The sequence below is a fragment of the Arctopsyche grandis genome, chromosome 9 (assembly GCF_051622035.1).
Source record: "Arctopsyche grandis isolate Sample6627 chromosome 9, ASM5162203v2, whole genome shotgun sequence".
Lineage (NCBI taxonomy): Eukaryota > Metazoa > Arthropoda > Insecta > Trichoptera > Hydropsychidae > Arctopsyche > Arctopsyche grandis.
This window is the reverse complement of record NC_135363.1, coordinates 21244688-21259390: the sequence shown is the minus strand read 5'-3', so window position 1 is coordinate 21259390 and position 14703 is coordinate 21244688. Positions and strand designations below refer to the sequence as shown.

Below are 14703 nucleotides of genomic sequence, written 5' to 3'. Positions count from 1 at the left end.
CTATTGTCAACCATGTATTTTTTGTTCTCTTGCCATCCGTTGCCAATTGGAAAGAGATAAAAATAAACGGAAGAAATAAAAAGTAGATTTAAAAAAAAAAGCATCCAATCAGGTGAATCAAGATAGTTGAAGTCGTTTGTATCGTTAAATATTACTGGATAAATTGTGCAACACCGCCAACTATTCCATGTTGTGTTATGTATCTGGTTTATGACTCATAGTGTTTGACGCTGAGTGTATGGCTAGAATTTAAAGGCCACAAGTGACAGTTGAAGGCGGGTGTTTACGTTTCAGTCAGTTCTTCAAAAGAACTGTTGTGAAGTAGTTTTGAATATGGCGTTGTTTCCTGCGTATTCAGATAATTCAGGTATTTAACGGACGTTATAGGTATTATATTGTATTTTTCAATACTCTGTAGCTATTCGTTTCTCTCAAAGCCTTCGACATGCACATTTCAACGGCTTTTATGTATAACCTTAAACTATTGCTCAACATGTTAGTATAATGACCTTCAAACAATACAAAGATGCCCGTTTAATGTTCTATTAGTTCTTCGTATATGGTTATAATGTAACATTGAATTTAAACAATTACAGAATCTGTTTTGCAAATTGATGGTGATTTAAACACTAAAATAGTTGCCAAGTCATCGATTGTAGAAACGCACGTCTTAGATTCGTCTGATGAAGCGGAATTATTAAAATCAGATAACTCGGTCGAGTTGATCTCCGATGATCATAAGACCAGCAAGCGAAAAACTGAAAAGCATAAGAAGAAAAAGAAGTCCAAAAACAAAGACAAAGACAAAGACAAGTTAAAAGAAAAGTTAGAAAAGAAATTAGATGATAAATATTTGCGAAATTCTACTGAAGATTTTTACATAGATAAAAGAATCGACTATGGTAATTTGAGGGTCTCGACACTTTATAATCCTGCTAGACCTCAGTAAGTTGACGCATTTGTATACATAAATATATTTGTTAATGTTTTAATAATTAATTTACAATTTCAATATTTGCAGGTACGACAGAAAGAAAAAGTTATTGGGGATTTGCGCTTATTCAAATCCGAAAAAGCGTAAGCGTGGAGCTGACCGGTATTATAATACGAAAATTATAGATCAATCACAAAATATCGATAAAACTCAGCCTAAGTCGTCAAAAAAGCGTTCTCACAAGCAAAATGAAGATTTCATCGAAATTGAAGACAGTGGTATAAGTTGGGGTGATGAAAGAATTGACAAAGATTTAGTGGAGAAAACTACAAATTTTAATAAATATCTCAACGATAATCCGTATGATGTTGATATGTGGCTGCAGTTTGTCAAATTTCAAGTATGTTATGTAGATACATATATAGTTATTTATTTTGAAATGATATAAATATTATGAAGTTTTTATTTTGTAAAATGTTTTCAGGAAGATCGTTTGGCTTTCGATGTGTTTAACCACCGTGTTGCCAGCAAAGCCACTGCGAAGAACCTTTGTTGTTCCAAGCAATTATCAATATTAGATGCAGCTTTGAAGCATAACTTCAATAGCATGGAATTACTATGCAAAAAAGTTAAGTTGTCCGAGCAGAGCATGGCTAATGATCAATATTTATCTATGTTAAAACAGTTGATCGGAACCCCTGGTATGAAACTTAAAAAAAAATTAAATTATTCGCTCATTTATTAGATACATATATGGTTATTATTTTAGATCTACAATTGGGACTGTTGAATCGTGCATGGTTGTGGTATGTCGACGCTGTGCAATGCTCGATGGCTTTGAGTTCTGTCAGCTCAGTCAAAGAAATTTATGCAGCGGCGTTAAAAGCGTTGACTAAAGCGATGAAAGAAAAATATGCAGTGTCACATGTTGGTATGTGTTTGAGATGATTGCATATGTATTTGTAGTATTTTATTATCTACGTAGGAATTTAAAAGATTACTGAAATTTAATATTCGCCTTTAGATATCACATATCGCTTGGGGCTATTCTTACGACAAGCCGGATTATGGGAACAACTTTGGATGTTGATTAAGATGAATATAGAAATAAATCTTGCTGCCACTAATACTGAAGGCTCGTGTAATTTTGAATCTCTCGTGACTCAAGTCAACGATAAAGACTTGATAGATGAAGAAAATAAAGTATTTTTTTTCTTTGTGGATTGTTTCAATACATTTTTCATTTTTTTTGTCTAAAGTGAGAACTTTTCAGATAATATCGAGCGGGCTGCCGATGCATGAAATATGGTCTCGCATTGAATTGTTGCGCAGCAAATTACAATGGCTACCTTCCACTATAGAGTCTGACGATCCACAAAGGATTGTATTTTCGACTGATTTTGCCGATTTTATAAAACCGGTTTCTCAAAAGGCGAATATGTTCGCTATGACTGTTAATATTTTAAGGTAAAAATATTATTACAATTCATTCCACATAGGCAGTAAGCAGAAAAATATGTGATTTCTATTGGTCAAAAATATACTGCATATGGAAAATTACGGGTCTTCCTCACGGGACCGAAAGTGAAAAGCCCGGAAAAGCAAATATCAGAAGGCAAAGATCGAAAATCGACAGATCTTAAGTCGAAAAGATAAAAAAAGGGGTGCATGGTAAACGGTACTATGCATATATAATATATATGAGTGGCATGCGGTGAAATTATCTCTTTTTTTTGTCATACAGCGTTGTTTAATGTGCGCGCGCAGGATTCGGGAGGAAAAGCTTGTTCCTCTTGTTCCTGTTGTATCCTGCTCGCGCAAATTAAGTGAGGATGTACGACGGGGGAGATAGACTTTTACCGCACGCCACTGATATATATACTAACCGTTTTTCATATGTATGCATGGTAAACGAACATTTTCGACTTTTTAACATTCGGTGCGGTGACGGTCACCCGTAAAATTACATACTTAGTATCGTTCACTGATGCTAAAGTCAAATCGAACATCGTTGTTTTATTTGTGTCGGTGCGGATGTTGTTCATTCCATGGGCCACAAGACGCACGAACATCTCCATCCTCAAAGAGCTGGCAGTTTCAGAGAGACTCTACAATACGTAGAAAAAGGATTCTTTCGTACTTTGGCCACATTGCCAGGAAGAATGTGAAAAGTCTATAGAAGCTGGTGGTTACCGGAATACTAGGAGGAAAGCGAGCGTGAGGACAGTATCCCATAAGATGGTCAGATCAAATTAAAGAACTGACGGGATCGTCCATAATACCGGATTGACAAGATGCGAGTAGTGTTGACGAGTAACTTGCATGTTACTCGCAGCGTGGCAATAGGTGATCCAACCGTTATTGGACTCTGATATTGGTGATTTTAACCATATACAAGTAGCGTCTCAAAATGACGGTGGAGAGAGTGAGCAAAATGGTCAGAACCAGAGACAACTCGATTTGTGGAGCAGTATGTCAATCTGTGTGCTTCTTTTGTATGTATCTTTATCTTTCTGATAAACCACACGGAAGAAAATGATTACACGCACCCAATTCATCATGCCTATAAATCCATTTGCGGATCCAGATTGGACGTCCAAGATACTCACATCCAATGTTCCCTCTATGTACCAAAATGTGGCTGCATACATGTTTCCATCGCGAATGAATGGGGTGGCATACTTTTAATCAGGCCACAATAGGAAAAGCTGCAGATTTTGAATAGGGAAAAGATCAGTTAGATAGATTGATATTCAAATATACCCAATTAATACCAATTAGTGAAAAATATACGGTCGTAAATATGCATAAACAATATTGTGATCTTAAATTTATAGTTGTCGTGAAAGTAACGACTGGTTCGATTCAAACGTTTACTGATTTATTAAAATTTACACATAGTGATCCTGATCAATTTGAGGATATTCCAGTTTTACTGGATATTTGTGGAACCTTTCAGGCATCAAGCTTTGAATGTGAACGAGGATTTCAACGCTTAGATGTGTAGATGATCTGTACACACAATAGAAAAATTAGAGGGAAAGTTACTCACATTGTGTCTACCCGGTATAAACGCTGCATTTAACTTGGCACAAGATCGGGGGGAGTAGAGGCGGATACTCTACTGAATTCCAAGTGCTAGAAATGACCACAAAGCTTAGCACTGACCAAACGAGAATGAAGACATTGTCGTAGATACTCACGTTATTACGTGAGATAATTGACTGAAATTATTTGGGTAGTTTGCGTGGTTCATAAAAAAAGTCACCGACCTATAGAAATCGAGATTCACATTCGCTTACTGCCTAGATATACGGAATAAATACAGTTCATTAATAAGTTTTTCATTTTTAGATTATTAAAAATTCCTTTATTGCCCGCTACTCACGAGACAACTGTTTGTATGAAAGGCAATGGTTATTTGATCGAGTGGGAGAATGATAATATAGAAACGTGCCTTCCATTTTTGTATACCATAATTAGTAGCTTAGAAAGAATAGATACGTTAAAATTGAAGATTTTAACTAACATAGTCAAGGATTTTGCAGAGGAGCCTAATTACTTGAGTGCTACTAATCGTAAGTTCATGTTGGTAATGTTAGATCTGATGTTATCATAATTGATGGCTTGAAAATGTTTCATTGTTTGTTTTACAGAATATTTTAAATTTATTAATAATATAATGATGCAGTGCTCGAGATGGTTCGATGGCGATGAACAAACTGCAATACTTTTGTGGTGGATACGTCTTTTGCGCACCCTGCTCACTATGATTAGGTAGTTTTGATTAACAATCAATTAATTAAATTTGGACATATTGTAATGAAGGTTTAACTTTGCATTTTCAGTTTAGATTCGAGTGACGTTACGGAAATGCAAAAAATTATTGCCAATTTCCGGAAATTTATTAAAGATGTGCTTAAACTGCATCGTGACAATGTGTGCATATACAAGGAGTTTTCTATTTTTGAGGCTCATTTTTCGGGATTTGAAAAAGGTTTGGTAATTGTGGAAGCATGTTTGTTGGCTTTGCCGCACAATAGGAGTCTTTCTAGAGTGCATCTTTGTAGGTTTGTTAATGTTTATATCCAAAGATAATACACATGTGTAGTGGAACCTCGATTCACGAGCACAATTCTGTGCAGGAACTTACTCGTAATCCAAAACACTCATATATAAAATTTTCGACATAGATTTCTTATAAAATCTTGCGATATCTGACACTCACATACCTTGGTGCTTCTCGATGATTTTCTTCTTAACTCTTTTAATCCCATGGTGTCGATATTTATGGCCACACTGGTATATGCGAAGAATCCCAGGGGCTGATTTATCAGCCCTTGTTTTCGAACACATTTTGATACTATATTTTTTTTCATTAAGAGGGCTGGACAGCAGCACCTTGTCCATACAAACGTACTATACTTTTCCCTTCCTCAATTATGGCACTAGAGAAATTATTTTTTAATATGCCATGGATATCCACCATTGGGGTGCATCTATCGTTTTATTTTTTTGATTAATTATTTTTTATAGGACATAGGAGCCGCCAAATATCTATAAAATCGCCTCTTTTTTACACCCACGAAACGGGTCCAGCGTGCTTATTTAACGGTCGATTTAGAAAAAAATACGTCGATAGATGCACAGAAAGTATCTTTCTCATACCGATGATGATTTTTTTTTTAAAATTGGTCCAGTTTTGGAGGTGAAAATAGTAGAATACGAAACCTCGATTTTGTCAATTTAAAATACGTTTTACTTGGTCGAAGCCCAACTGTCGCATTCACTCAATATATATATTGATATATATTGTCGCATTCACTCAATATATACATACACTCAATATATATATCGAAGAAAGGAACGGTAACAAAATTAAGGTTTCGGGTGTACAGCCCTCTTAACTATCGCCGAAAATTTTTAAATTTAATGCTATGTCTTTATTGCATATTGAATATCTCGAGATAACCAGATATTGCTTTTCAATTATTTTATTGTATGTCCGAAAAAGCATTTCGCAGCAATTTGTTGCGCCGCGCCATAAAGCAAGGGACTGGCACCTCAGCGGTTTGCAGGACAAGTTTTCGACTTTATTTGTTTCTTCATATTTATAAATAATATTCAGTATTGTTTCAAAAGTCGTTCAACAGTCAAACTTAAAAATTACTATTTTGATAACTAGTTTTTTGTAATCATCATCTACAGCCATTCACCATCCACTGCTAGATGAAGGCTTCTCCAACACGCTTCCACTCATCTCTGTTTTGCGCCACACTCATCCATCTCACCCCACATTTTTCTAATTTCATCCACCCATATTCCCCGCGGTCTTCCTTTTACCCTTTTGCATTCTCTCGGGTACCATTCAAGCACTTATTTTGTTCACCTTTCGTCCATTCGTCTAGCCACGCGGCCCGCCCATTGCCATTTCAATCTCTTTACTCTATCTACTATGTCCACTACCCTTGTCATACATCTCACCCACGTGTTCCGCTTCCTGTACAACCTATATATATGTATGTAAATATTGCTTATTACACTATGTATACATCATGGAGATGACATCACAAAATAATTAATACCGTGAATTGAATACTAGTTGAGATAAATATAATAAAATAAAGACTGCCCCTTTTTTCGAAAAACTGCCTTGGGTAATTTCGAAAAATTACCTCGCACAATAGCTTGGGATTAAAAGGGTTAATATCGTATTTATGTTGTATATCAAAACTTCGCTTGTCAACGAGTCAAATATTTCGAGGTTCCACTGTATATGTAACATGTTATGGCATCTATTATAATTTATTGATATAATTATGATCAGAAATAAATTTTTTACATTTCAATAGTTATTAATAATGGCTTTAAGAAATGTCAATAGAAACTATGGAAGCTATTTTAAAGACTTTTCACATAAATTTGCCGTATTTTTTATTACGACTCATATAATAGGTACTTGCATATATTTAAGTATTTATTACTGTTTTCAGGTCTATAGTTGAAATGATTCTAGAGAAAAATTTTAGAACAGACGAAAGTATATCTAAAGCCACATCAATTCTTGTTGCTTTATCAAGTGATGAAGCAATAAATCAACAAGTGAATGAGTCATCATTGAATGTAGCTTTGGGCAAGGTAGATTGTTCTTTTTATTTCCTATATTGTCCATCTGGTGTAGGATGAAACTTAGGTAAAACGTACATGCTATCTCCCTCACCGCCTCTCGACCAATAGCATTTCTGCACGAAACGCTATTGGACGAGAGGCGGTGAAAGAGATACCATATACGTTTTATATAAAAATTTCACTAGTACTCTCACATCTTATATGGACAAACGAATCCAAATAGACGTCGTTTATACGGATTTCTCTAAAGCTTTTGATAAAATCAATCACAACCTTTTACTCAATAAACTTTGGTCCCTTGGAATCCGAGGAAATTTATTTCGTTGGATCTCTTCGTATATACTAAATCGTCACCAAATCATAATTCTCAATGGTTTTAGATCATCACTTAGACATATTCCTTCCGGTGTCCCACAAGGGTCGCATTTAGGTCCCTTATTCTTTTTACTCTATATTAATGATATCTCATACATCTTCAAACATTCCTTTATACTTCTTTACGCTGATGATTTAAAAATTTACAAACCTATATACACCATAGACGATTGTCATAAGATACAAGAAGATCTAGATAGATTCTCTATATATTGTTTAAATAATGATCTTTTTATTAATCTAGAAAAATGCTCTATTTTAAATTTCACTAGAAATAAGTCAATTATTACTAATCAATATCAATTAAATCATTCAATCCTTAACACGTCATCTTCTATTAAGGATCTTGGTGTAATACTCAATAATAAACTAGATTTCTCTGAACATATTTCTTTTATTACCAACAAAGCATTTAAATCTCTTGGATTCCTACTCCGCTCAACAAAACCCTTTAATGATCCTTATGTACTAAAATTACTTTATTTTTCCTTTGTAAGGTCTCACCTTGAATTTGCCTCAATTATCTGGTCACCTTTTTATTTATCCCATATTAATTGTATTGAGAAAGTTCAACTTAAATTTATTAAATCCTTACGCTACCTTTTTCCTACCTATACCCATTCTACTGTTTCCGACATTTTAAAAATCCTTTCTTTTAACAATCTTTCTGTCAGGCGACGACATTCTGATGCTATATTCTTCTTTAAGCTCATAAATGGTTTCCTTGATTGTTCTGATTTACTGAATAAGGTTAATTTCAGAATCCCAGTTCGATACCCTAGACGCGTTACACTCTTTTCACTTGATCCTTTCAATACTAATTCCCAAAAATATTTTTATCTGCAGCGCGTTTATCGTATGTTTAACGGAGAGCTGAATGAGGTTGATCTGTTTGGTATTTCCCTACATCAATTCAGGTCTAACATCAAGAGAATCTTGACCGATTGATTCATTTTTTCTTCTATTCTATTTTTCCAATATTTCCATTATTTTTATACTTTAGTTTAGTTATGTAATGTGCTATTTAATCATATTATAGCTTTCATTCCTTTCCATTTCATTTGTTTATTTTGTATTTACCTTTTTCATTTGTTTTTTATATTTGTAAATTTCAATTTCTTCTTATATTCTATCTTATAACCTTTTCCAAATATTTTAATACTATAGTTTAATTATGCAATGTACTACATATTTTGTCATGCCTTTATTCTTTACTTTTTAATTTGTTTTCCTTATATTTATCTTTTTCATTTTTGTAAAAATCTATTATTGGACTCGGGTGTTACATATATTATTTATTTACTTTTTGTGTTTTTTATACCTATCTCTGTACATCCTGTCTGTTGATTTTTCAATTAATAAAATAAAATAAAATAAAATAAAATAAGTGTCATCCTACATCAGATCGCATATTTAAATATGTATTTTGTGTCTTAAAATTTTTTTATAATTAGTATATGGAATATACGGATACGTCGCTTTGGGAAGTTTCTAATTTTGACAGGGAAATCTTGTTAACGGAGTATATGATGCCTGATATGAAATCAGATTGGATATGCTGTCATGGTTGGTTGATTTATCTCACACAGCCATTTCAAAGTTTGAAGCAGTTCTACAATAAAATAATGATAGCAACTCACGTCGAGAAACTAGACAGGAATTCTTTGGACGCAAAACGGTAAGTTTCCATTTCGCGAAGAAAACAATTAAAATCTAGAAACAAGTCAAAGTAATATTTTGAAAATCCACAGAAAGACGCAATTGAGAGAAAATTTCCTCCAATGGTACATTTCCATAATAAGGTCCGACATTCGAGTACATTCCGAAATCGCCCGCGATAAATTGATTCAAAAAGTACTGCAACAAGGAATTGAAGAGTTTCCATTCAACGGCGCTATTGTCTGGTATTATGTAGATTGGTGTGGATCAAATTCCATCGGCCGGTTACATTCAGTGAAGCTATTCAAGGAGGATGATCTGTCTCAGATGTTTGCGTTAGCTTTTGTTGTAGAAAACTTTTCTCAACTCTACATGAAATACGGTAAGTGCGACAACGTACGACACATTTCATCGGTGATATATTTTTGACAAGGGATTATGTAATTCTTTGTGTTACAGATCCATCTTACGTTGATCTGTGGCAGCCTGGTCACGGCAATCGTCTGTTAAATGTACTGCAAACAATCTCTTCGCATTCAGGATTGAGGAAATGTGCACTCATCTGGCGGATGCTGATTGAGTTCGTCTCTTGTCACACTCAGGAATCAGCAGCGATCGCAAAGAAATTTCTCTATCAGGCTTTGGATGAATGTCCGTGGAATAAGGTATATATTTATATATGTATGTTTGTGTAATTAATTGCTTTATATTTGATTGATGTCTTCATGTGTTGATGTTTTTTTAGGGCTTATATCGAACTGGTTGTATACGTATTCCATCAGAGTTTTCGGAGCTGGTGGATATTATGGTGGAAAAACAAATCCGCCTTCACGCAATGCCAGAGGAGTTACAACTGTTATAACTGTTTTTGCAATTTTTTATGTTTTTTTTTTTGAGATTTTTATTGTTTTAATTCATGTATGTATGTATGTTAGCGTTTCCAACAAGAAAACGTGTATTCTTTTTTTTATTTGGTAAAATATGTTGTTTTTGATTTAGCCGACTTTTAAATATTTTTTTATGATAAGCATTCACGATTTGTACTTTATCTATATACATAGTAACAATATATGAAGTTTTGTGATCATGCGAAAATTCGAACTCGACCTTTTTGACTGATGCAAACTCAGAATCGATCACTGATCATGTCTTCATGGTCTAGAAAAAAATGTGTGTCCATGTATTTTGGAGATGATTCGAATACCGTTAATCCAATCACACTGAAACTTAGTATCAGTTACTGGAATGCTTATCAGTCCCGTCAGAACTTTCTGAAGTTGATAAGAATCTGCGTATTTTTCGCAAACTAATGGTAGAAATAATTGTTTTGAAAATTTAGTATCTCTTTTTATTTTATAAATATATAAATTTTTTCTCTCAAACCTTTCACCGTTTTTCTCCAAAACCATAAACTAAATTGAATTTCACAAATCATGAAAACGTGATCAGTGATCGGTTCTGAGTTTGAATGAGTCAAAATCTCGAGATCGAATTGTCGCATGATCACAAAACTTCATCTATTGTTACCACGTACATAGATAAAGCTATTAACAAATTTGATAAACCGGAAGTGGGATTTTTTCCCCAAAAAAGTCAAAAATGTTGTGACCACACTACTAAACGTATTAAGTTAAAAATTTATATTTGTGTTCTATGTATGTACATACATAGATACTAACATAAGGGTCGAGAAGGCTTTGGATAGAATTCGTATTCATATTTGAGAAGGCTTTGGATAGAACTGGAAGTAGTTTATTTTTTTTTATATTTCATTATTTTATTTTGACCTTTTTAATTATATCTAACATCTTGATATTTTATTCTTATCATATTTATAGTGATATTAACTAATAAAAAGTTTTGAACAAAATCTAACAACTGGAAGTAGAACTTAAAAGTCTTGTGAGTTTCTTTACACTGGCGCTCAAACTTGTGTCGAAAACGTCAATGTGTCCTTTATTATCGAGTTTTGTTTTTTATACTTATATTCATCAAGTAAATAGATAAAGCCACAGGTCGGTCACATACGAATTTCATATATATGTATATATATAAACATGTGTATATATTTAAATACGCTATAAACATATAATGTTAAAATTTTAGTTCTTTATATCGAGGATTTATTGTGGTTTTTTTTAAATAAAATTTAATATTTTTGAAAAAATGCTCTCTTTTTTATATTTCCCAGTTAGTAACCTTATATATATTATAATTCATTTTTAATTATAATAACTTGATTAGTTCCTTTTTAGAATAATTTTTATCAAAAATGTTCATTTAAGGACTTCATAACATAAAGAAATAAAATTAATTATAAAAGCATTTGGCATAAAAAGTACTCCATACTTAGATAGGTCTTAATTTTTTTATTTTATCAAATTGAAAATTGTAATACAGGTCGTCGACCTTACGAATTATCAGATGATCAGTATTTCTCAAACTGGGTAATTGCTGAATTCAATTTTGTACAAAGTTTACATACATGCATTTCAATATATTTTACGCAATAAATGATATCTGTATTATAGATCGTGTTATTCATTTTAACGAAAAATTCAATTTGAGAAGTATGCTATGTTAGAAAAACCCAGTTTCGATATCTGGGGATTTGAAATTTTTTCTGATTATTATCGATAAATTCCTTGGAAATAAAGTATAAAGTCAAGCTTTAAATCATAGAACTATATCTTTTTAAAAATGTATTTATCGATATCTCAGACAACGGTATGCTGTATGATATCTATGAACGGAGGTTTGAAACTAAATCTTTTAAATAATACTTTTTATTGTATTAGATTTGGAGGACTCGAATACATAAACTGTGTTGATGCGTCTTTGAATGAAATTTTATTAAAAACAGTGTACATATGTAGTTACGGTGAGTTAATATAAAAAATTGTAAGAAAAAAAAAACAGTATTTAAATCGAGAATTTTATTATTGTAACGTCAAAATAATACAATCGCCCCAAAAACTGGCAGAAAAGCCACGTTATTTATCATAATAAAATAAAAATTTAAAACACAAAACAATTTAAGCTTGTAGCTTGAAAACGATATACAGTATCCTAACTTAATTCTAATTTGCTACGATGTTTACATGAGAATTTTTGTGTACACATCAATGAAACAAAACTGGAAAAAAATGCAAAGAACAAATACAGGAATATTAAAAGAGTAGCAATGCACTTGTAAAATAAGCAGCGGCGCTCAAAATATGCACAGTTAAAATGATCGTATCAGATTTGTGTATAGTATTTGAATGCGATGCAAGATGGGTCTGCGAAAAAAAAGAATAAGGTCATTTTGATGAGTACATTACACATATTATACGAACTGAATATACCACAACCTTATTATCTGCTGGTTTTTGAGGAGCAAGGCCAGGAGCAGCTGAAGCAGCTGGAGCAGCAGGAGCTTCGGCAGCGGTATCAGTTTCTTCGCCTTCATTTTTTCTTACTGGATTTAATTGGGTAGACTAAAATATATATGAAATTAGTGGTGTTACAAAAATTAAATACATAACTTAAAAACCAAATCGTTGGTACTTGAGCAGGTTTGGATGGAGTCGTATTATAATGTTCAGATGTGTTTGAACGAGCTGAAATAGTTGTTGTTGACAATCCGTCGTCAGTGCCAGTATGGTTCATGCTACGCGCTGTACTGCTCATGCTATTTTCTGTACTGCTCATGATTCTTTCTGCACTGCTAGTACTATCAGTACTCGTGGCTTCAGTTTCATCACATTTCACCAGATTAGAAAGAGATCCTAGACAATCAAATAATTGTTTTAGCATTATACTGTGGGATGTTTAGGAACGATTGTGAATGAAAAAAAATGATCGAATTGATTCGATAGAATGGACTAAAAGTGGTCATTGTATGTTCAGAGAGAATAGGAACCAAAAAAGACGGACGCATTGAAGTCGCCATGCTGAAGAATCTGAAAGCGGGGAGTGCGAAAATAGTTTGGGCTTGATCTAAGAGGTGGAAATTAGCCATATTTAGGTTATAATCGGGTTCGATGAGAGCAGGGTGTGGATCCGCGCAATAGTGATGGCCCACGGTAGCCATTACGGTGCATGGAGAAAAGTTGTAAAGCTCATCCGCGAACATCCGGATGCCGACATACCGATTGCGACGAGGCCGATCAACAGGCAGATGGTCAGATTCATGGTGGATGGGCTGGGCGGGCGTTCGCTGAAGCTGGAGCTCGACGGGAGATTGAAATCCGAGGAGTCGGACGAACGGTCGCAAGTCACCGGCTAAAGGGACAGTCCCGCCACTCCAGGATGAAAACTTTTTTGAAACAGACTCTAAAGTTCGTATTCATGGCCATATCATGTACAATGTTTTAACGGAGAAAAATTTTAATTACTGAATTTTAATCAACAAAGTGGTTGAAATTCTTTATTTAAATTTTTGCTATGATTGTGAAGGTGGTTTTTAGTGTATAAATTAATATATCATCTAAGAATTTCAGAAAAACTCTAATCGTTTTTTTTTTCTTATTGGAATAAATTTCCAGCTAGAAACTGCTTTGATTTTTATAATGTTAAATTAATTATTAGTGGAAAACTGGCAAGTGATTAGAGGAATCGAGGATTTTCTAAATACAATTTCATTGATATTGAATTGTAAAAATATGCGTATTTGTATATATAATATTAGGTATTCCGATTTCTCGAGAAATAACAATTCTCAAATATCTCGAGAAATGAGAATTCTCGATTTGGCATATATCTCGAGAATATTTGTATCTATCATTTAATTCGACATATGTATTTATTCGAAACAATGGAATAATTTAGAAATTTGAATATAACGGAAAAATAAAAAGCTTGTAATTAAAATAATTAATATTGAATTCAAATAAGAATATTTTTGCTAGTCTATACTTTTTTTTCAAAAAAATTGTAATTTTAAGTAAAACAAAGATGAAATAAAATTATTATAATTCTGTAATCGAATTGAGCAGGATTTAATACTATACAGTATTTTTAATTAACTATGGACTTATTTCAGTGGCGTAGCGTGAATTCCAGCCCCCCCCCCCACCTTACATTTTCTTACCGCCGAATAAATTTCTAAAATAATAATTCATGTATTTTTTAAGTCGAAAAATCTTTTTTTCTGAACTTTTTTCTGGCAAACACTTTTCAACAAAAAAAATTGTGGAAATTCATGTTATTTGTCCTCTCAGGTTCAATACTTATCAGCTCTTAAATTTTTAATCGATATTGTGACATAGTTGACGTAATTTTAATAAGTTTCAACTTCGAAAATGAGCACTCCGCAGTGGCTACAGTTACCGGAAGCGTGAAGAACAAGATGATTGAAATGAAGAATTTATAGAATAATTACAAATGAAGACCTTTGCCAAATTATGAACACTGTCGATCTTCTTTATTTTTACTACAAGGTTTATTTACTTTTAAGCACGAATGGAGATCAAGCACTTCATTAGACAATGATTTGTCGAAATTATTGACATATTGGTCGGTTAGAGATTTGGCTTCACAATATACATAAATATATATGTATGTATGTATGTAAATCGCTATCTGATAATTCAACGGCATTTTTGCTTTGCAGGAAAGCGAAC

At 33.2% G+C, this 14703-nt stretch overlaps 2 protein-coding genes across 2 annotated transcripts; one reads left to right on the top strand and one right to left on the bottom strand.

Annotated features, from left to right (window-relative positions):
* The first annotated feature begins 253 nt into the window (after positions 1-253).
* LOC143916604 (nuclear exosome regulator NRDE2) lies at positions 254-11258 on the top strand. The gene is made up of 15 exons (XM_077437784.1): positions 254-367; positions 597-945; positions 1022-1334; positions 1419-1635; positions 1704-1865; positions 1959-2137; positions 2208-2401; positions 4289-4512; positions 4591-4711; positions 4783-5004; positions 6928-7072; positions 8893-9116; positions 9190-9479; positions 9557-9762; positions 9843-11258. The coding sequence occupies exons 1-15, from the start codon at positions 334-336 to the stop codon at positions 9957-9959; spliced, it is 2997 nt and encodes a 998-aa protein (XP_077293910.1). The 5' UTR covers positions 254-333; the 3' UTR covers positions 9960-11258.
* Positions 11259-12021: 763 nt separating this feature from the next.
* LOC143917004 (uncharacterized) lies at positions 12022-13411 on the bottom strand. The gene is made up of 4 exons (XM_077438363.1): positions 13231-13411; positions 12647-12867; positions 12451-12576; positions 12022-12378 (listed from the first exon to the last, which is right to left on the bottom strand). The coding sequence occupies exons 1-4, from the start codon at positions 13271-13273 to the stop codon at positions 12268-12270; spliced, it is 501 nt and encodes a 166-aa protein (XP_077294489.1). The 5' UTR covers positions 13274-13411; the 3' UTR covers positions 12022-12267.
* Positions 13412-14703: the final 1292 nt, after the last annotated feature.